Source organism: Falco rusticolus, chromosome 13 (genome assembly GCF_015220075.1).
Source record: "Falco rusticolus isolate bFalRus1 chromosome 13, bFalRus1.pri, whole genome shotgun sequence".
Taxonomy (NCBI): domain Eukaryota; kingdom Metazoa; phylum Chordata; class Aves; order Falconiformes; family Falconidae; genus Falco; species Falco rusticolus.
In genome coordinates this window covers 19449693-19471576 of record NC_051199.1, presented here as the reverse complement: position 1 = coordinate 19471576, position 21884 = coordinate 19449693, and the positions used below count along the sequence as shown (strand labels likewise).

The window sequence follows — 21884 nt, the reverse complement described above, 5'->3', positions numbered from 1 at the left end:
CGGCGCCGGGGGGAAGCGCGGGGAGGCGCGGCGGCGCTGCCGGAAGCGGCGGAAGGCTTTGGGGAGCGGACTCGGCGGGGCGGAAGTCGCTGAGGTGGACGGAGGTGGCGGCAGCGAGCGACGATGAACAACAAATTCGACGCGTGAGTCGGCGGCGCGGCCCTCCCCGGCCCCCTGCACCGCTGCGGGGAGCAGCGCGGCCCAGCTGCCCGCCGGCCGCTCCCCTCCGCTGCTGCCCCGGTGCTGTTCGGGCGAGACGCGATGAGTCACGGGGCCGCGCACAGCCCCCTTCCTCCCGCCGGTGCCCGGCCCGGCCCCGCTCGGGTGCTGCTGCCCGGCCCTGAGGGGCTGCGGGGCCGAGGGCTGGAGGCAGTGCCCGGCGGCAAGAGGCCCAGCTCCCGGCGAGGGATCCCTCCCCGGGCACCGCCGTGGGGCGGGCCGCCCTCGGGCCCCGCTGCTCGCTCGTCTTTTCCGGCCCTTGGCCGGGAATGGGGCGGGCGGGGAGACCTGTGGGGTGCCGGGTGCTGGTGTGGTGTCTGCTCGCCTGAGGGGCAGCCTCTGCTGTGCTGAGGGGCATGGGGTGCAGGGTGGGAGAGAGTCAGCAAAGTTACGGTGACAGGTCTTCATGTTCGCCTCCTGGCTGGTTAGGGACCCTCACAGGCACCTGGAGTTTCCTGTGGCAGATCAGTATCTAGCACGATGCTGCTTGAGTTTGTTCTGTAAAGGCATTTTGTTGCTCACTTTGCTTAAGAACATGTGCCTAAGATGCCTGTGATGGGCTCTGGGCGTGCAGAGCAGTAGTAGTTTTTACTGTGTGGGTTGTCAAGTATAGATTTCCAAATACTGGTGGCTCTTGTACCATGGGGGAGCTTAGAAGCAGAGATGCTGGGGCTTGGTACAGACCTTCTCAGCTGTGTGATGTAAGACTCACTTTCATTATTCTTTTTCTTTATCAGATTGAAAGATGATGATAGTGGAGACCATGACCAGAATGAGGAGAATAACACACAGAAAGACAGTGAGAAGGAAAAGAATGATCGAGAGAAACCACAGAGTACTACCAAGAGGAAGGTATGGTGCTGGCATCTATGTTCCATCACTAAAGTATGATGTAGGAGTGCTAGAAAATCAATCCTGAGTTCAGGAATAATGAAAATAAGTCTTGATGGGCTGTGGTCGCTTAGTGCTCTGTTACTGTTGTAATGAAGACAGAGGGGCTACATTTGCGTTTGGGTGATTTGATGTCGCTTTTGGAGGCATACAATCTGAAGGGTGAATGCTTCCTTCACAAACACAGCTAGTACTTTGCTAGGCTTTTGAGTAGAAATGAGAAATAAAGCTTTATTTTCCCCCCAAAAAAAATTTGGGGGGAGGACGGGTTAGTGGGAGAGTAGTGGCTTGTGGTTGGTTTACCAGGCTGTGTTTGTGCCACTGTTGAAATAACTCTTTAAGATGGGTTATGTGTAGTGTAGCCTAGTTAAGAAGGTACATTATCCATCTTTTTGTTGTTGTTGTTGTTAATCTTATGCTTAGGAAAACTTTTCTGTCTAAAGTAATGGAATCCTTATAAACTTATCATAGACAAGAGGAGAGTAGAGATTTAAGCCCTGGTGACTCATACAAGATAAGGGCTTTGTGATTTGGTTTTTCTTCTTTCGATTTTGACTCTTGGGTAATGAGTGTTAGGCTCTTTTATGCTCATTAGAAGTCTTTTTAATTAGAAATAGGTGTTTTGGAAATTGAAAAATGATCACTGCCCACTGCTAGCAATGGGTTCCACCAAAGCTGACATAACGAGTTCTAAGACTAATCCTCCCAGAGTGTTAGGGTGTTGGTTGCTTAAGGGAGTTAGTGTCACCAAAAAGTTATAATTGCTTTTGAATCATGGTTTAAGTATATGGGAAAAGTACAAATGGGTTTTGTTATTCCCAGAGAAAGAGAGTGTCTTTTTTTTTTCCTGATTTGAAAAAGTTAAAACTCTCGTATCACTCTTTAGTTTGTCCTTTTTCCCTTGAGAAAATTGAATAAAACTATCTTTAATAGTTATGAGGGTTGCTTTTTTTATGATGCTGTCCTGAGCTTAAGTTATTTCCTTAGCCATCCCTGTACTGAAAATTTCTAATACTCTTTGAAATAGTGAGCTGCTGTTAGCCTAATCATCCACTCCAGACAATTAACAGAGATAGTATTTTTCAGTAAAAATGAGGAACAGTTGTTTGGTTTATAGTCTGTGAGGTCAGGAACATGTAGACTTCTGATACTGTGAATGTAATTTTTCCCATTCCCCTTTTAGAGGAGTGCATAAGGGGTAAGCAAGCTTTTGTGTTCTGCAGGCTGTTGTCCCAGGGCCAGCTGAGCACCCCTTGCAGTATAATTACACCTTCTGGTACTCCAGACGAACACCCGGGAGGCCTACCAGCTCGCAGAGTTATGAACAGAACATTAAACAGATTGGCACCTTTGCCTCCGTGAGTATATCTCTGTTGTTGTTGTGTCACTTGAGCATGGCACGATCATCGTGGCTGGCTTACTTCCTGTGTGCTCTGTGTATGCACATGCAGGCTGTGCTCTTGTTGTCAAGGAACAGAGTGAGTGATTTGCCATGACTTACATATGAGTTCTTGGATTACCTACAGCAGGTGACATGTCTTAAGCAGTTCCCCTCTGCCCTGTGCTAGACATCTGCACCTGCAGCAGTGGTGGTAGCTGGAATAATAGTAGAAAATGAAAAGAACTCCTACATAGCTTAAATCTAACTGGAGCAGAATTTGACAGGTAAGCAAAAGCAGAAAGGAACAGCTTTTCTGGATACAATGTAGATGTGAAGCAAAGACTGTGCAGTCCGTCCATACCCCCACTTCCCCCCGTCCATATTTCCACCACAAAGACTGTGCTTGGAACAAGCATCTGGTGTGCTGTGTAAGCAGCTGGTGTCTGGTTGTCTGTCTGGAAGTGATGACTGAGGTGCAGTTTGGTGTTGCAGTAAAGTTCATTAAAAGGCAAACTGCTCTCCTTTTCCCCTTCCACTCTTTGTGGTTGTTTATACCTGCAATAAATTGAGTGTATCCTGGAAAGGCGGTGTTGGGTTGTTGCATGGTACTGGCAGTGTAAAACAGTCATTAAGATCCCAAGATACATAAGCAAAACACGTCTCCATTGTAGAGGCACTACATATAATACCATTCTCAAGGCTAGGAATTCTGTTGGCAGCTTTCTGGTTTTATTCTTTTTTTTAAAATCTAGTATTTGTCCATATTATCCAGAGTCCTTTGCAAATGTTAAATTTTGCCAACCAGTAAATCTGTCTTCTGCAATGCAAGAAAAATACCCCTTCAGGAAAGCTGCAAAACTATACCTGTCCAAGCAGCTGGGTTGTGTTAATTGCATCCATGCAGGATAAGAGTGGAAAGAATAGCTCTAAGCCTATCGTTATGGGTAGTTATTGCTCCTATTCCCCTGTGAGAGCAAGTACTTTTAGTTCATTGAATGAAAAACGTGGTTACTGCTTGATGATCTGGCAATAACTTCTCAGTCTGTGAAATCAGGGTAGACTTAACATTGATTTTTAGCTCCTTGGAGGAAGAACTTCACACATTCTGTTTGCTGCAAAGAATTTGTGGGTGCTATCGTAGGCTGGAAGTGCTGGAGATCAGTCAGGGTGGAGAGAGACTGGCCAGCAGATCTGATAATGTGTTTGGTTCCAAGTACTGTTTGAGGAGGGAAAACATGCTTCAGAAAGAATTGTCTGAGGCTAAATCTGGGTTCAGATTTATTTGTTGCTTTTCAGTATAAAAGCTTTTAAATGCTAACCATTAGAGGGCATATTCACTCAGTGTAAGAATGTAATTTCCACACTGCATTTGGATGTGTCTGACAAAAATAGATTGCTTCTGACCTCACCTCAGTCTTGGTTCATAGTTTTATTGGCTATAAAAGCAAATTCCTGCTTGGATGGCAAAGATCAGAGATTGGGACAGAATTCCAAGTGCTGACCAAATCATTGAGGTCTCTGATGAGGTAGTTGGGATGGTGTCTGACCCTTCCATGTTCATTGCTGGTCTGCTTAATAGCTACTGTCTTACTGAGTAGACTTCTCTTAAAATATGGAAATTAGTATGATCTCTTCCAGTGCCTTGTTTTGTTTTAAAGATTCAGCCTCTCTAATATCCTTTCTTATCCAGAGAATCTTAAAGGATAAATATGCTATTTTTAAGAATTACAAAAGATAATTCCTTTGCCTTCCAGCCAGATTGTCTGAAGTAGACGCAGGGATGCCAGAATGAAAACTGGTCAAAGTGAAGTGGTCCAAATGTACCATGGCAGATTGTAAAAGGAAGTAAGAGGTATTTAAATAAAAGCTCTGAATGGTGCCTTAAGATCTTAAACCAGCACCAGAATGCATCTTTTGGCTTAAAACCTGGATACAGTAAAATTAAATACAAAAAAATGTCTTATTTGGAGGCTCCTGCAGTCTCCACTATTGCAGAGAGCAGTGGTTAACACAGGGCTAATGTGTAGAGAGGCTTGGCTGTAGCTGATGCACTTGACACATATCCAGTGTTTGGAAGTTTGCACAGTAGGATTTACAAGATATGTTTGAAACTGTTCTTTAGAGCAGCAGTTATTGTAGCACAGATTTCTTCAGACAAGCACCAAGTGACTTTGGAGGCACCTTGAATATTTCAAGTGGTCATCTGGTAATGGAGCCAGTCAGAAACAGGCACTCAAGCTCTGATCCTACTGCTGCCTTCTGGGTATCCTAACCAACACCCTTGTGACAAGAAAGTAGAACAAAAGAGAAGAAGGTGGGTCTAGCCAGCTGGTGTAAAAAGGGAACCCTGTTTCTGTAGGAATCTTGGCTGTGAACAGTTTCAGCAGCCTCATTGTGTGGTCCGTGTCATTGCAGGTGGAGCAGTTCTGGCGGTTTTACAGTCACATGGTACGTCCCGGGGACCTGACAGGCCATAGTGACTTCCACCTTTTCAAAGAGGGAATCAAACCCATGTGGGAGGTGAGTTGGAGCTCTCATTTCTGTCTTGGTACTTCCCAGAGTATTCTGGAGGGAACCTTCTACAGTGAAGGGACTCTTCCTTCTACACCTTCTACAGTCAATGGCATTCCAGGTTTCTCTTGGGTGCAGTCCTTTCTCCCAGGTTCCCTGTAAACTTGTCGTCAGAACTCTGTCCCATGTAACCTAGCAGTCCTGTAACCTGCTGGCAGAGGAGAGGGAAGACACAGGGAGTTGCCAGCTGCACTCCCCCAAAGGCTGCAGAACTGCCTTTGCCTGTGGGCCCAGAGGATCCCTGGGCAGTGTTGCCTGGAGTCTAGTGAAGAGGGGACCCCAACTAAGTGCTGTGCCTCCTAATATAGACACTTGCCACTTATTACAGCTTTGCCCAGTGACAGCAGTGTGGGACTTTCCTGTAGAAGGGCTGATCCTCTGTTCTTGGAATTCAGCAAAGCTTTTTAAGAAACCAACCCTCCTTTTTTCAGAGGAAGAAGAGGTGCATATGGTTAAAAGCCTACAGCTGTATGTAGAGCTGGAGATGGAAAGATGACTTAGCCCTTTATTTGCTTTTTTTTTTTTTGTTCCAGGGCAGGCAGTTTGTTTCTGTTCATTCCTGTCAAAATCTGTTAAAAAAGGGGGGGGGGAAATCTTTGCCTAGCAAATCATTCCTCCAGTTCCTGGCCTGCTTCCAGCAATGACCAATACCATTCGCAATACAAGGATTTTATGTGTTGTTCTGAAGTACCTAATTATGCTGCTTGGTCCTGAGAAATTTATATGTGACCCTAGTTGGCAATTACTTTAAGCAAGGTGTTTTACAGCCAGTTACTGCAAATACAATTTATATAAAACGTTTAACCCTCTCTGGACTCCTACTGAGCTAGCTGCTCTCGTAACGTGTTGACCAGAGAGTCCACAAGTTAGTGATACCAGAATTTCTATAAAACGCTTCCCTGTAGCCATTTTAAGATGGAGAGATTCTTTGGTATTTTTTATTTCTGGCCCCATTCCCTTCTTGTATTTACAGAAGAGGACCGGAGATCTTGCTGTTGACTTTTCCTTTGCTGCTTGCTCTGTAGGGCTTTGTTCATGCTCCTTTTTCTTCCAAACTAATGCTTACTTGCTGTGATTCTTGTAGGCACATATATGTGTGTATGTAGCTCTGATCTTTTTCTGGATCCATCTGTGCCTTTTCTAGGTAAAGTCAAAAGCACTAAGCCTAATGTTCCCTGATGATTTACTGGCCTGCAGATCATTATTATTCTGGTAAAGGGAAATCAAATGCTTGACTGAACCAAAGCTTGTTTAACCTGAAAGAAAACTAACAGTAATCGTAAAACACACAATACAGCATCTGCTTTCCAATCACTGTTCTCTTTCTAGCCTTGAACCTGCTTAAACCACCTCTGAAATATTTTGAGCAATACTGTTTTCTCTTCTGACCCCCATTAGTCATTGTGGAAAGTTTGAGGAGTTAAACCCAACTCCCTGCTTAAAGGCTGAAGCCTAGATGGCTTAATTCTTAAGAGTGTGATGTTCATAATTTGGAAAACAAGGATGTTTAATCAGAAAGTGGTTCACATCTTGTGGGAGTATGCCACATTCCTAGAACTTGTGTTGATTTTGGATTCTTTGCCATGCGTGTGGCTGCTGTCATGCTTTGAGGTTTATCCAGAGCTGACGCCTTCCCCTTTCAGTACAGGCTTTAGTACATACCTGAAAACTGGGAGTCTGGTGAATGCTGCTGTTATGCTGGCACTTCCTTGACATTTCCTTGATTGCTCAGGATTGCTTTGTTAGCACTTGCTGTCTCTAAAAGCACACAAATGTTTAGTTTTATCTGAGCCCTGGAGAAGCATTAAGGCTAAAATAAAGTTAATCTCATTTCATTAAGAAGAGTAGGGCTGCCTTGCCTAGCATCTTTGAAGTGTGTCCCAGCTTGGCAGAGGGGATTGCTGGTGATTTGACCAGAGATGTCCTGTGTTGTGCAGCTCCCTCTTGAGTTATCCTTTGTTCTTCTGTTTCTGTCCTAGACCTGTCTTCCCTTTCCCTTCCTAACTGCCACCTCTTTGACTTGTTCCTACCTCTCTGTCTTCGGCTTTGGATGGAATTTGTTCCCCTCTCACCTTGTAAGATTTCCCAGCTACAGTGTTGTACGAGGGAATGCCACAGCATTCTGCACAGAGGAGGAGCTGCTGTTTGACATAGTGTGCGTTCTGTGAAGCAGGGGAGTCTGTAGCAGTTTTCAGCTCTTTCAGGTGCAACACACGGAATCACAATATTGAGGTGATGGACTGGGTGCTAAGCATAAATTTTTTCTTTACTCTCTCTCCCCTCATTTTTGGTTATTTCCGTGGGTCACTGTAATCTGGAACAAACATTCAACTGTATGATATATGATAATGTCAGTGGTTCCCAGAGAACGGACTGGTCCTTTCTGTGTTAACACAGCTTGTGAGCCCATTCCTGGAAACATGGAAGGAAAGTGTTTGTCAACGTTTTGCTTGCTTTTAAACATCACTTTGCAAACTCTTTCCCTGCCTCCCATGTTCTGCAGTGAGGGATTTTTCCTGTTTTACAAGTGGAGCTACATAAACAGGGGATTAGACAAAGGGGGAATTGGTCTGGGGTTTAGGAGTAGTTTTAGGATCCTTGCCTCTGGTTCTGTGTGCAGATTGGTAGGCTGGTGTTCGTCTTTGCTAGTGGTATCAAAACACTAGAGCTCAAGTCTTCAGCACACACATAGAGCTTGGTCTGGAACACTGAGAGTCATTGTTTCAGGTACTTTGTATTCAAAGTAAGTGGTATACGTCTGCTTGTGTGGGGGACAAGCAAAATGCTTTTGCATGAAAATACCTCCATTCTGTCCCTTGCCCCACCCAATCAATATCTGCTCTGGTGTGTGGCTCTGCTGTCTTGTGGGAAGCAGAAAAATAGCTAGAAGAAAACAAATTGATTTCTTGCCCCTCTTCCTAGGATGATGCCAACAAAAATGGTGGTAAATGGATTATCCGTCTGCGAAAGGGCTTAGCATCACGATGCTGGGAGAATCTCATTCTGGCAATGTTGGGAGAACAGTTTATGGTGGGAGAAGAAATCTGTGGGGCAGTCGTCTCTGTCCGATTCCAGGTAAGTGCTTCTGAAAACTGGCATGTACTTCCATTTGGCAGGGCTACAAAAAGTACCATCTGCTTACCCCTCACATGCTATTCTGTAGGAGGATATTATCTCGATATGGAACAAGACAGCTAGCGACCAGGCCACGACAGCCCGGATACGTGATACGTTACGAAGGGTGCTGAACCTACCTCCCAACACCATCATGGAATATAAAACACACACCGATAGCATCAAGTACGTGTGGTGGCAGGGGGAGGGCCTGCTGCTGGTTGCATGCATGCTTGAGCAATTTAATACAGATCACAAGAATTGAAAGAAGTACTCGTGTGCATTAGGGCTGTTCACTGCGAGCAGTAATACAAACAGCAGCATTTGTTGCCAGTGCGCTTTGAAAGCCAAGTATCTGTCATTATCATGCTGCTGTTAGGGACGTTTGGTTCTAATAGTAAAACCTTATTTTTTGACGTGTATAGTCCAGGGTTTTTTTAGCAATACACCCAGCCTGTCACCTGGAGATGGGCAGCCCCGTGTGGGACTGTGGCTTGATGTATTCAAAGACAAGATTGCAGGGGGGGGAATGAAATCATTTGAATAAATAGAGATACTGGGGAATAAAGTGCGGAAGCTAACGGGAATTTATAGTGCCATTAGACTTATAAATGTTCTTAGGAAAGTGCTGTGTGAATTTACAGTGCTGTACAAATGATTTCTAATCATAATAAACGTCGTATATTAAGTCTTCCAGGCCCTGGTGACAGAGGCTCTTTAACAAGACTAGAAGATCATGGTACACAGAGAGGACAGCTGTATTTTTAGATAAACATATTATAGCTTACCATACTAGGCCATTCAGCGTGACTTTTATTTCCCACAAAGTGACAAAAAATTGCATATATAGATATTAGTTCGAGGTAAATAACGTAAGGTTTTTTTTCTTAAGCATATTTTATAAACCAATACAGTGATTAGGTCATATTGGTTAAATTAATACTTGAAAAGGTCTGCTTGGAAAAAGAAGTGAAATACATTGATAAGACCATGATAGAGCAGTGAGCTTTCTCATCTAACCCGTAATCAGGGTACAGGTACCTTTCATGACTTCCTTTTGGTATGCTAGCTTGTCCTTGCAATGTAATCACCCTGTCATCAGTGTGCTGTCAGACAGTTTGGTGAGATCAATCCTGGGTTTTAGCAGACGGTTAGCTTCCAGTTGTGACAAATTTTGAGTGTGGGTCACTAGCAATAATACAAAGATCTCATTTAAACTGCCTGTGAGCATCTCCTGGTGTTCCATGTAGCCCCTCCGGATGATTTTTTTTCATGTTTTTACCAGTAACAGTTCTCAGGCACTTTTTGCCAGGAGAGGGCACTATCGACTCTCTGTCCATACGATGAGAGAGCAAAGTGCTTGTGGACACACGACGGGGTATCTTACTCCTCTTCAGCAGCAGCACACTGCAGGCTGTGGTGTTGCGGCTTTGTGGTGGGAGGTGTTTGGCTTCTCTCAGTCTCTATCGGGAAAGCTGTGTGCTGAGCCAACTGTCCTAAGCTGTGGTGGTGTTCATGTAGCAAGTTTAGAATGGAAATTGTGGCCTTTCCCGTATAAGCTATTGCCACCAGCACTTCCTAGCATAGAGAATACTGCTATAGCAGTGTTTGTAACTGTTCTTGCTTTGACAGATGTCAGTCCTTGAGTGATGGTGCATCCAATATTGTGGTCTTATTTACCTACAACAAGTGTAACATGCCATGCTTGCTGCCCTCTCTTCCTGCATAGCATCAGAGTTTCATTTTGTGCTGCTGACGTATGGTGCAAAATGAGCTTGTCTAAGAATAACAGGTGTTTGAGGAATCAAGTTTAGTAGCTCCGGTTACAGCTGGGAGCAGCTCTTCCAAAGAGGCAGACTAGTTTCTCTCCCACTTACTCTTCTGTGAGTAGGGGGGATAATCAGGAGTTCATTTGATGGTGTCCTAAGTGAAGTAGATCTATGCAATTAACCTTCTGCTATGTAGGGGATTGTCAGAGCCCTTGTTTTTTCCATTGCCTCGCTTGAGCTGCAGCAGTCTGATTGCAGTGCTGTCCAGCATCTCCTTCTAAGGGCACTGGTGTAAATTCAGAGCAGAAGTGCTTGTCAGCGAAGTTTCTGTGCAGTGATGCATAGACAGACTTCTTGTGCCTTTCTTGCCTGGTACCAGCAGACAGCAAGCAGCAGCAGCTGCAGAGAAGTGATGGTGCCTGCTTTGTTGACAGAGAAGAGCAGGACAGCCCCAGCTTTCAGTCTCACTCCGCTTGGCTATGCTTCAGATCATTAAGGTTCTCTCACTAATGAAGAATCTCTTGTGTAACTCGTTCTATCCTCCATAAAGCCTGGCTGCTTTTCCTCACCCATCTATCAAGCCCTGTTGAAATACTGTCCGTCATGAATAAACTCCACTTATGCTGCGCATGTACCATGTGATTTATGACTCGGGAGGGCTTTCTAGCCAGCACTCTATATTCACACTCTGGCTGTGTTTTATGAAAGGCCCTAATGGAAGAGCCGTGCTGTAGGCTTTGTCAGGGCTGCCTTTCTAAGGGGGGCTCGTGGCATTTTTCATTTGTATGGGCTGCATCTCTCCACTAGAGCTCTGCTCATGTGCAGGGTTTGATTGGCATTGATTGTGCTTCAGGGAAGGGAGCACGCTTAGCAAGAAAAGAACAGGCGTTTCTCAAAACCTTGACTTCTAGGTAGTGAATTGACCTGGATTAGCTTTTGACACACTGTAAATGAACACTTCTGTAGAAATTGCTAGCATGCCCCTCACTGTGAAACCTGAGCCCTGTGTTTCAGGTTTTATATATTCCTTTTGTGATGATGCATTTCATATTAAATCATTTTTAGACACCATTTTTCATGACTTGTCAGTGAGGCTGCAGCCCCCTTTGTTTCAGAAAGCGGTGGTGCTGCCAAGCTGCATTTGAAAAGTATCTGTTGCTTCACAGCTATTCCAAGGAGCTATTCTGCATTCTGTCCTTTCTGCTCTCAGTGGTGGGGCTTGTGCATTTAGCTCAATAAGCAGATCTTTCATTGCAATTTTCCTGTGTTTGTCCTTTTTCTTGCTTGTGATATTGACAAGCTGCCTAAATCCCAGCGAGTGGAAGGGTCAGCCTAGGCTGTATTAATTTCCAATCTTGCTAGAAGAGCTAAAACAGTCTCTTGGACTCTGCTTAATTCCAGGGGATTTATAGTACCTTAGGTGTTACAGTGCTGAGCACCTGAAAAGAACATATGTGACGTTTTGTGGGCTACCTTGTTTCAGTAGCTGGAGAGAAATCGCTTCTCTTTGTTCCCTCGGAGGTGGACTGAGAGAGGTGCACTTGGAAGTAGTGAACCACTTAATAGGTTCTATTCGTCAGCGTTGTTAACCTTGGAGGTGACATGGTCCAACAGTGACAGTGGGTTATGGACAGTGGTGGTCCCTGTGGTTTGGAATTAAGAAGATGGGGGGAAAAAAAAAACCCAACCCTAACCTCTTAGCCTTAGGAGGTACACTGTGCTTTTTCTGAAAGCAAAATATTGCTGGCCACGGTCTGGTCATGTTTCAGTGAAGCCACTGAAAATATTTGGTACCTGTAGCAAGTGAACTGCAGTTGGAAGAGGAGTGGAAGAGGGGTGGAGTGGAAGTGATCTCTGTGAAGTTTGATTTTTTTTTTTTTTTTTTTTTTTTTTTTGAGCATTGCAGCGTGAAGTGCTTGGCTGTCTTGCATGCACCTTTCCCCTGCCTGGTGTTACCAGCCTTTCTTTTCCTGCGGTGATAACTTGTGTGGTTAGTCACAGTCTCCTGTGTTGAGACCTCTCACCTGCAGTGCCATCCAGGAATCCTGGACAAATTCAGAAATACTGTCTCATACACCAGGATAGACCAGACCTGTGGCCATACAGTAGGCTGCCGCTGAGCAGGCTAGTCTGGAAATATTTTGGTTGCTGTGTGACTTTATGGATTGTCCTGTCAGCTCTAAAGCAAGGCTGCTTTTTCTGAAAACAAAGCTTCAGTTATTTGTAAGTGCCTGCTGCAGTGAGAGCTGAGCAGGGTATAAAACTATCCTTTCCTTTCAAAGTCACCACTGATAACTAATGGGATGGCTCGAGTAAATGAGAAGAATAGTTGATCTTAATAGGGCTAGAACTGGGTTCATTTCACTGCAGGCAGCTGGAGGAAATGGCCTCAGACTATATTTTAGCTAGGAAACGAGCAGATATCCTGTGGAGGGAATAAGGGTATGCACTGTAAGGAGACTGCAGGGGTAAGGTTCTCAGGACAAAAAAGTGGGCAATGACAGAAAAAGTGAGGAATGAGGAAGAGAAGCTCCTATAAAAGTGTCAGGTGTTGGGCAAGAAGATCAGTGATTGTGAGACGTTAGGCTGGTGGTGGGGTGCTTGTGAGAAGTCTCCATTCGTACATTAAAGTTCAGCTAATTCTATAACTGTTGGTTTTTATGGCACTGGTTTCCATTTGATTGCTAATTTCCAAGACTTTAGAAAGACTCCTCAGTGCTGCTGTCCTAGTTGTGTCATCTTTGGCTGTATTTTAAATGGTGTGGGCAGGGTTAACCTTGTCTAAAGTTAGAGGGTTTGTACATGGGACCCATCACACTGCCTGATGCCTGTCAGTGGAAGGCAGGTTGCCTTGGGTCTTGCCAGCTCTAGAGAGCTGCAATGTTTTACCGTCATTCCTTCAAGTCTGAGAGCAGGAGTAAAAGCTAGAGGAGAGCAGTAAGGTTCCAGATCTGATCGCTGTCCTTTTCTCCTGAGTCTGCAGTACTGGCTTTATTCATTTATCACTCCATTCTTCAATTCCAGTAATATTTCCAGGTGCTGTAAGTCTTAAGAGCACTTCTGCAGACCTGGGCTTTGAAATGATGGATTCATTGATTTGTCCTCTGTCACTGTAGTGTGCTTTATTTGGAAGTGTCTGTGACTTTGTAAAAGGCTTCCTTATCTTGGTGGCCTGTCTCTTGCCAAAAAAGTGACTGTAACCTATTTATTTCATGTTTCTTTTCAAGGAGTTCAGATGTGTTCATTTCAAAGTCATGATGGCTTCCCTGTTTGCCTTTGCTACAGATACTGCCAGATATGTGAAAGAATTATTTCACGGTAGCAGAATATCCTAGATTTTTTTTAAAGCTATTAGTTTTCAGGGCTGTCACAAAGTTCTTGACTGGATTTGAACAAATCCAAATCACTCTGACAGAACGTAAGGAACACCCAGGAAGAGGCTGTGCTGCTCTGGACACCATTATCTGCAGGGTGTAGTGAGTGGGCAATGTGCTGGGAGGTCGCATACAGACTGGTGGAAGGGAAAGACCTTGGTGACTGTTGTGAGGGTAGCATGCACTGTGGCTCCCTGTTTCCTTTTTTAGGTGGGGAGGGAGGTGGTAAGGAGGTGGGCCTACACAAAAATACTGAAGGGGAACTGCTAGGATTTAAAGACAGAGTGTGATTGGAGAAAACAGCTAGTGCTGCTTGCACAACAGTGACTTGGAAAGTCCCTTGAAGCAGCTGTGGCTGCTCTTCCTCTTTTTGCTAATCTCCAATAGTGGCTCCTTTTTGCATTGTTTTTCCCCCAACTTACCTGATGGGGATAAAGGGAACGCTACTTGGATCCTGACCCTGGGCAATGTGGGAGAAGGTGGGAAGTTTTCAACAGTTGTGGGTCAGGAATGAGTGTGGAAGAGCAGCTCTGGCTGGCTTTATTTAGCCTGCTAATGTTTCCATTTCCCATCTGTTCAATGGGAATAACCTAAGTGTTGGGGATCAATTCACTGAGTATCTGACCGCTGTGCAGACAGTATAGCAATAAGGTACTAAAAATGTCCATACATAAAAATAACCTCTTAGACTCTCTGGCACTGTGCCTTTGGCACGTCACAGGTCGTAAAGATCCTGCCAGATGAAATTAACTGGCAGCCTTGTTCAGTACGAAATGGAGAGCAGTTTGCTCTGCTAGCATAGTTTAGGTACATTAGGGCAGACACATCCTGGTGGATTTTTTTTCAGTCAAGTCAGCAGATAGTTGGAGTAATTAGTACTATAATATGTATGAGGGTCTTGGCTTAAAAATTCTTGGCTGGAAGAGCTTTTTCTCTGTGTCTGTGAGAAGGACTTGGCAGCTGAAGGACTATGTGCATGATGTTATTGGGACGTTGGAACAGGGAACTCCTTGGTTTGAAAGGGGTAATAAATTATTGATTATGTTGACAAATAATCTTCCCTGATGTCCTTTCTGTAGAGGACAGAAGTTACGAGTTGGAGAGGAAAGAGAGATGTGGTTATGGGTGATGGAAATGGGGTAGAAATTCAAGACATGGCAGGTTGGAGGGAAGACCATGAAGGCAGGGACTTCTTGACAAGGCTGGAGATACAGGCGAAGCTTTCCAACCTGTATTCAGTAGCTAAGAGGGCTTCAGAGCCAGTTTCTCTTCCCCCTAACTTCTGGAGGGAGGCAGTTGTTCCCATGGTGTCTGGTACCATGTGCTGACTGGGTGACATGGGCAGTTTTCCTTTCTCTGGAAGATTTCTTGTGGCCTTGAAAGGGGCTGTGTTTGGGGAGACTTGGCAGTGGGGGAGTACCCATTAGGGGCTTCTGAGCTGCTGCCTTGCTCAGAAAGAGCCATTTGTGGGTTTCTCTCCTCCAAGCAGCATACTGCTTGTTGTGGTTTAACCCCAGACAGCAGCTGCTCACTCATCCTTGCCCCCCCAGCCCTGGTGGGATCCGGAGGAGAACTGGAAAAACATAAAACCCATGGGTTGAGATAAGAACAGTTTAATAATTGAAATAAAGTGAAAATTAGTAACAGTGAGAACAACAATAATATTTACAATGGAGAGGAGAGGGAGAGAGAGGAATAAAATCCAAGGGGGGGGGAGGGTGAGGGGGGAAGTTATGTGCAATACAGTTGCTCACCACCTGCTGACTGGTCCCAGCCAGTCCCCAGGCAGCAGTTGGTTGCTCCTGGCCAACTCCCCCCAGTTTATATACTGAGCATGGTGTTCTGTGGTATGAAGTATCCATTTGGCTAGTTTGGGTCAGCTGCCCTGGCTGTGCTCCCTCCTGGCGTCTTGTGCACCTGCTCACTGGCAGAGCATGGGAAACTGAAAAGTCCTTGATTTAGAGTAAGCATTACTTAGCAACAACTAAAACATCAGTGTGTTATCAACATTATTGTCGTACTAAATCCGTAGCACAGCAGCATACCAGCTACTAAGAAGAAAATTAACTCTATCCCAGCTGAAACAAGGACACTGCTGTACCTCAAGCTGAATTGCAGATCTGACCTGGTGTGCAACAGCTGTGTCCTGTGTGCTGTCCTGTTGCATCTACAGCACTCTTTGCTGTCTTTCCCCTCATATTTCCTTTGGCTTTAAGGGCTCATGTCTGAGGGTTGGCTAGAGATACCATGTAGTTTTGGAGCTGCCATGGGCGACTGTTACTCGCTTGCCTATCCTAGTCAAGATCAGGAGGCTTTTGAGCTACCATGGGTGGAGGGAGACTGAGGAGAAAACCTAGCCACCATAGGTAAGGAACTCTCTTAAACCAGCTGATCACCTTGGCAGTCACAGGAGCCTGTGCCCTGGGGGGCTATGGAGGTTTAGTTGTTTCTTGGAAGTTTTGTCAAAGAAGCTTTGAACTGGGAAGAACTGAAGTGATTTTTTACTCACCAGGCTTGTACTGCTGGTACTGAAGTCTGTGATCTTTAGGATTTCACCTTCAACGCTTTCAAAACAGGGATTTGCTGTCCTGTGGTCTGGGAAGGCAGTGTCACATTCCAAGCTGTACACCACAGTGACAGACTTCTTGCTTATGCCTGTATGTGGTGTACAGTCTTGCAGAGTGCACGTGACAGGCACTCTGCCAGTAGACTGTGTTTGTTTGGGCTATGACTTTTCTGGGAAAGAGCATATGACACCTGAGCTGCTTTTGCAAATGCTGATTGGGAGCTTGACTCTGTGAAGCTCAGGTAAGAGCTAAGCTGGTGGTCTGGTTTTGGCACAGGTGCTGACTAATACAGGTTTTCCATTTCTGGATTAGTACCAGCAATGAAATCTGCAGGGCAGTCTGGGTTTCTGACTGACCTGGGTTCCCTTTAAGGTCCCTCCAACTCCATGGGGCTCCCTGGGTTCAGTAAACGGCTTGGCATGTGCTGTAGGCACCAGCACTGTTTTGCTGGGCATGGAGAACTATGAGGTTCTTTGATGTCTCTGATCCCAGAAGATAATAGTCATGCTCACATTAACCTTGGCATCTTTTCCCTGAGAGGGCTTTCAGTATGCTGCCTTCGTAAAACAGACAGCAATTTTTCAGTCTGCTAGCTTCATCCGTCAGTAACATTCTCCACCAGGGAATACAGCGTTAGGCCTGTCCCTCTAACTTATCTGAAAACATTTTTGTTTCAGATAGCTGTAATGTTTTTACTGGGTCGTCGTTAACAGTGCAGGTTTACAATAGGAAATGAGACTTTCTAATAACAATTGGATTCTGCCACCTGATCGAAGAATTTTGTAATAACTAAGCCATGTGGCATTAAAAGAAGCCTCTTTTGGCAAGATTACTACATATGCAGGTATGTGGTGAAGCATGAGGCCAGTAACTGGCTGAGTTCAACCAGCCAAGGAACATGATAATCCTCCAGAAAGATGTAACATCAGCTATTTTATTAGCAATAGGAAATGGATATTCCATTTGCGATTGGGAAGGTCATACCTGTCTCAGGGTATTAATGTGACTATATCACCAGCAGCCAGTGGGAACGCTTCATGTCTGTGCAGAACGTTAAAGCTGCCTTGCGCTGTCAGATGTTTGGCTGGGTTTTAAGGATGCTTCTATCCACTAGGGCTATCAGAGAATATTGCCTTGCTCTCTGAAGACAAGTGCCTTTCAAACGCCATTGAATGTTTCTGCTTGCATTAAAAGTTAAGAAGCCTTTGATCTGAAGTGCTGTTTTTTTGTTTTTTTTGTTTCATTTTTTTTTTCCCTCTGGCTTGCCAGGGCCTGGGAGGAGTTTCATGGCCTGGTGAACAGCAGTGGCCGCTGATCGAGCGCTCCCCCTCCCTCTGTCACACCCAGGGTAGGGCCTCATCTTTCTTCTTATGTGACTTCATGGCATACCTCTCAGCTTCCAAACCTCTTCCAGTGGACTGGCATGTTCTCTTGCCTTGTAGGCCTAGTGGTGGGCCCGTTCTACTGTTGGCTCTTTCCCAAAGGTCATAATGATATTTTTTTAATTTTTTTTTTTTAACCAGATGCCAACATTCACCACGGTCTCCATTCATGCAGCATTTTCTGTTGTGATGCTGTGTGCTGTTTTGCTAATGTGTCCTCCTTCTGTGCAAGGCACTTGTTCCCAGATCTGGTCCCAGGAGGCTGAGAGATATGTCTTCAGCTTGGGCTGTTGCCTAGGGTTCACTGTAAGCAGATACGGAGTGGTAATGAATGCTAAGCACATCCATGTGGTGGACACAGAGAGAGGCGTCTGGAGCTTGGCATACGTGCCTTTGCTCTTGATGGTGGGCTGAAGCAGAGTAGATATTCTGTCAAAAGCTTGTTCAGGAAGGACACACAGTAGCTACTGTATTTAGAAAAATTAATGCTGTGGCTGATGAGATGAAACCACCTGCTACTTCTGGTAGTGGCAATCAGCGATGTGCAGAGAAAAGAGCCAAGGTGAGCCCAGGGCTGTTTTGAGCCTCATGGCTCAGATTGTTTTTCCCCTCCAGTGCCTGCTTTCCTGATGGCAGGCCCTTTTCTTAAAAAGGGCTAGCAGGAGGCCTGGCGATAAGAGTTGTGTTTTGTTGTAGCCAAGTGGGATTGCTGCACTCCCGAGTGCCGGAGCAGAGAAACCCGCTGGAAGGAAACATAACATTGCCCAGTTCCCACCCCATGGTGGCATGTTGTTGCTCCCAACACAGCTGAGCTCCAAGGGGCCACTGGGAATCCCAAAACTTCCCTCGATAGCTTTGGGGAAGCAGTGTTCCTCATAGCTTGCTCTGAAGTCACGGGTGAAAATAATATCTATCTTTCCTCACAGATTTGGCTTTTTGTGAGGATCAATGGTTACAAAATGTTACGCAGGCATCTAGTAGTGGTGTTATTGTTAGATGATATTCAAATGACCTTCCAGAAGAGGAAACCAGCTCAGTTCATGAAATACCAGTCTCAGAAGGCAGTAAATGTGCCAAGTGTATTAGGAAAACAGCAACAGAGCTGACTTAGCTCTCAACTGTATTGGTTTACCTATGCTAGGCAGGGAGAGTAGTGATGAGGGCACCCCAGTAAGGGTGAAAGGAGGGGGAACGTAGAAACCTGTCTGAGAAAGAGCGAACTGAAGCGTGCTGTCCTCCTGAGGTAGATGTCATGGGTGAAAAGTACAGTATGGGATAGATTGGTAAACCATTGTTGCAAATTAACTGGAATCCAGTTAATCCTGAATCATGTTCCCAAACAGCAGCACAGCCTACTTTGCAAGTGCAAAGGTGAACCCCAGTTTTCTGCAGATGGCCTCCGGCATGGTTTTTTCTGCAGAGTAACTTGTTTAAGGGTTTTTACTTCCTTCTGCCACTCCAGCTCTCCAGCCCACCTCCTGGAGGTGTTCCAGCATGCACTTTGCTGTGATGTTACAGCTCTTAGCAGCACACAATGCCAGCTTAAGGGTTTAAGCAGGATTTTACAGTCCTGCAGAGCACCTTCCTTCTGAAGCTTTTGCTTTTCAGCACAGCTCTGCCAATTGGTGTGATGGGTGCTGAGGCATCCCTAGGTGTTTGGTTTGGGCAACTTACTGCCCTGACCCTGTTATCAGAAGAGCTGCCAGCCTATGCTTTCAAAATAATTGTAATCTCATTTATTTCCATTTGAGTTTAAAAAACCTACACCGCCTTTCAGTTAATGTGTAAATATGCTTTGCCTGTTGCTGCTACCTCACAGGCTAGCAGTAAGCATTAACACAGGTTTCTGCAACCTGCCCCGTCTTCAATTGCTGCCATGTGCTGCAAGGCTATACAAATGAAGCTTGTGGACCAGCAGTCCTTTCTTTGTCAGTAGCCTGTGCAACTCATGTGGCTGTACTGATGTGAGTAAAAGCTGCTGAAGAAACTTTTCTGTTTAAACTTGAGGGAAACTTCAAATTAGATATTCTTGTAAGGTAGGAGAGACCAGAAAGCTACGCTTGTTGACAGCAGGACAGAAGGAGCCTAAATACGAGGGACAGAGGCAGGAGGAGGTTGGACTGACGGTATAGTTGTGCTCCAAGCAGAATTCCTGAGGAGAGATGCTTGGGGAGGAAGAGATCTTGCAAGTTGTTTAAACACCAGAATCTATCAGGGAGGTTTCCAGGGTCTATCATACGCTTTGCTCACAGATGATGACACTTTTTTTCTTCTCAGTGAATGAGGATGAACCAGGATCTCCCTTGTTCCAAGTGTTGTGGAGCAGTGGGTTGATTCATGTGAACAGTCTCTAGTTAGAAAGCAGATCTGCTTAGGAGGTTTAATGAGCATTGGTTTTCAGTGACATACTGGGATAGTAACACTGGTAGCCATGGTGGGTAGAATGGGGGCGTTGCTGTCATCTGAGGGAATGCAACACCTTTAACCTCTTTCTTTCCTCTGTTTTCCAGGGATAATTCAAGCTTTCGAAACACAAAAATCACATTGTGAGAACAAGAGTTGGCACTAAGCTCCTCTCTCCGTGTTGAAAGCACTGAGAGGTCTCCACCAGTGCCCTCTGACCTCTGAAGGGACTCATGGGCCAATCTGTCGCACTCTTCCTTGGAGGAAGGATCCATCTGAAGTCCTCCAGCAGCGGTGACAATACAGGCTGATTTTGTCATACACAAACTTTTTTTTAGCAGTGGGGCGGGAGGCCAACCTTTCAATTAGCGGTGTGCCCTTGGGGCCGCATCTTGCAGCACTTTCCTCTCTTTCTCTACATGGCATGCAGGATCTCTGGGATTCTGCCTCAACATCAGAGCCTTTTGCTGAGGGATACCAGTATTACAAATCTCTCTGCAGCTGGGAGGAGCTTCCCAGTGGAGAGTCAGCCCTATGATTTTCAAATGCCCCCTTTCAGCTCTGCCAATAAATTATTGGGTCTCTTTGTTTCTTTCAGTCTCTCTCTCTTTTTTCTTTTTTTTTTTTTTGGCTCTGTCTGAAAATCAGTGGGATGATATTTCTCTAGGCTGTGGTAAGGCTCCAGGCCTACTTCTGCTGGCTCCATAAAATACATTCCTTGAGCTGCCCACCTACACGAAGCAGCAAAGCACCCCAAGTGCCAGCAGCGGCCAAACTTTGCTGTAGTTGTGGAGTTACATGGGCAGAGGAGTTAGAAATGTAACATTGCTTAAAAAATGAGATGCTTGTTTTGTCTTTGCCCCTTCTTCATACTCCCTGGTTAGCAGTGCCTTGCACCCAGCCCTGTTTCTTGGGAAGAGGGTTGCAAACTTCCCTTAAACTACGACAGAGAGATGTTTGGTGGCACTTTGTTGCCTTGACTCTAGCTGTCTCAGTGGAGAGGCAGTGGTGCTGCTCTGTGTTGGGTCCAAGGAAACGCTGAATGCAGGGCCGTGCGTGCTTCTGGGGTGCACTGAGGTTTGCAAGTCTCCGGCCATCTGGGAAACTGGACCCCTGGTGGATGCAGCAGAACAGGGTGATGGCCCAGGCTGCTGCTTACAGCTGCCTGAAAGCTGTGACCAGAAGAGAGGCTGCGAGTGACCCAGTCTCCTGTCCTCCGGGGTGAGGCTAGACTGATGGGTTCTTGCCTGGAAAGCCAGCGTGGCTGCAGTTCACATGCCACAGAAACAATAGGAGCTAATTATTTCTTCTGATTCTGCTTGACTACAATGCTAATTGTACTCATTAACAGCTCCAGCCTTTTTCCCTTTTCCTTGGGGAATTACACAATTGCCTTTCATTTTTAATGGAGTTTTTGCGTTGGGCCCAGAAGGGGAGGCTGTGGCCAGAGATGGATGGGGCACATCTGCCCTATATGCTCTGCACAGTCTCCCAGGAGAAGAGGCTGCTTGGGTTGCAACTATGGGGCATACATCCTGCCCTACATGCCTGCACAGTCTCCCAGGAGAAGAGGCTGCTTGGGTTGCAACTATGGGGCACACATCCTGCCCTACATGCCTGCATAGTCTCCCAAGAGAAGGGTCTGCTTGCTCTGATTTGGTTGCAACTGCAGAACTAACAGCCCGTGTCTGGGACAATTACTGGCCTTTGGGACCAGGAGACCTTCAGACTCGTGACTACAATTGCAAATTCGTTGTGTTATTGAACTCTAGACTCAAATCAGCCAGGACTACCAGAGAAAACAGTTTAAAATGTTCAGTTTTCTGAAGGGTTTGTTTTCAGGCTGTCTCGGGAAATGTTCAGTTCGCTGACACCAATGATGGACTGCTCCCTGTGGTCAGGCAGTTTGCGTCTGCTGGCACCTCACTGGGCAGGGAGCAGGGCCAGTGGTGGCATCCCTCTGTGTGTTTCTTGAGACCCCACAGTCCTATTCCTACTCTTGCCACTTGTTTGTCACCAGCTCTCTACAAAAGACTTTTCGAGGTGCAGTTTGTTTTCCCTGCTGTGATCAGGTACTACTATGGCTGCTACTTAAAATTCCTTTTAAGTACAACTCTCCCCTGCGGCTCTCCAGTATTTGTTAGGGGGGATTTAGTTGTAATTACATTTTGGCAATCTAAGCAAAAATAGCCTTGTAAGGCAAGGCTGAAATA

The 21884-nt window shown here is 45.6% G+C and overlaps 1 protein-coding gene across 2 annotated transcripts; it reads left to right on the top strand.

Annotated features, from left to right (window-relative positions):
- Positions 1 to 34: 34 nt before the first annotated feature.
- EIF4E2 (eukaryotic translation initiation factor 4E family member 2) lies at positions 35 to 20268 on the top strand. 2 transcript variants are annotated; one of them, XM_037406187.1, is made up of 8 exons: positions 35 to 143; positions 957 to 1071; positions 2334 to 2468; positions 4907 to 5011; positions 7985 to 8137; positions 8226 to 8362; positions 17156 to 17234; positions 19779 to 20268. In XM_037406187.1, the coding sequence occupies exons 1-7, from the start codon at positions 124 to 126 to the stop codon at positions 17199 to 17201; spliced, it is 711 nt and encodes a 236-aa protein (XP_037262084.1). In that variant the 5' UTR covers positions 35 to 123; the 3' UTR covers positions 17202 to 17234; positions 19779 to 20268. The 2 variants fall into 2 exon arrangements, with proteins under 2 accessions (XP_037262084.1, XP_037262086.1); XM_037406189.1 differs by lacking the exon at positions 17156 to 17234.
- Positions 20269 to 21884: the final 1616 nt, after the last annotated feature.

Coding starts and splice junctions, on each gene's coding strand:
- EIF4E2 (XM_037406187.1), top strand. CDS start 124: ATGAACAACAAATTCGACGC. Junction 2,469..4,906: donor AGATTGGCACCTTTGCCTCC/GTGAGTATATCT, acceptor GTGTCATTGCAG/GTGGAGCAGTTCTGGCGGTT. Junction 8,138..8,225: donor TCGTCTCTGTCCGATTCCAG/GTAAGTGCTTCT, acceptor GCTATTCTGTAG/GAGGATATTATCTCGATATG.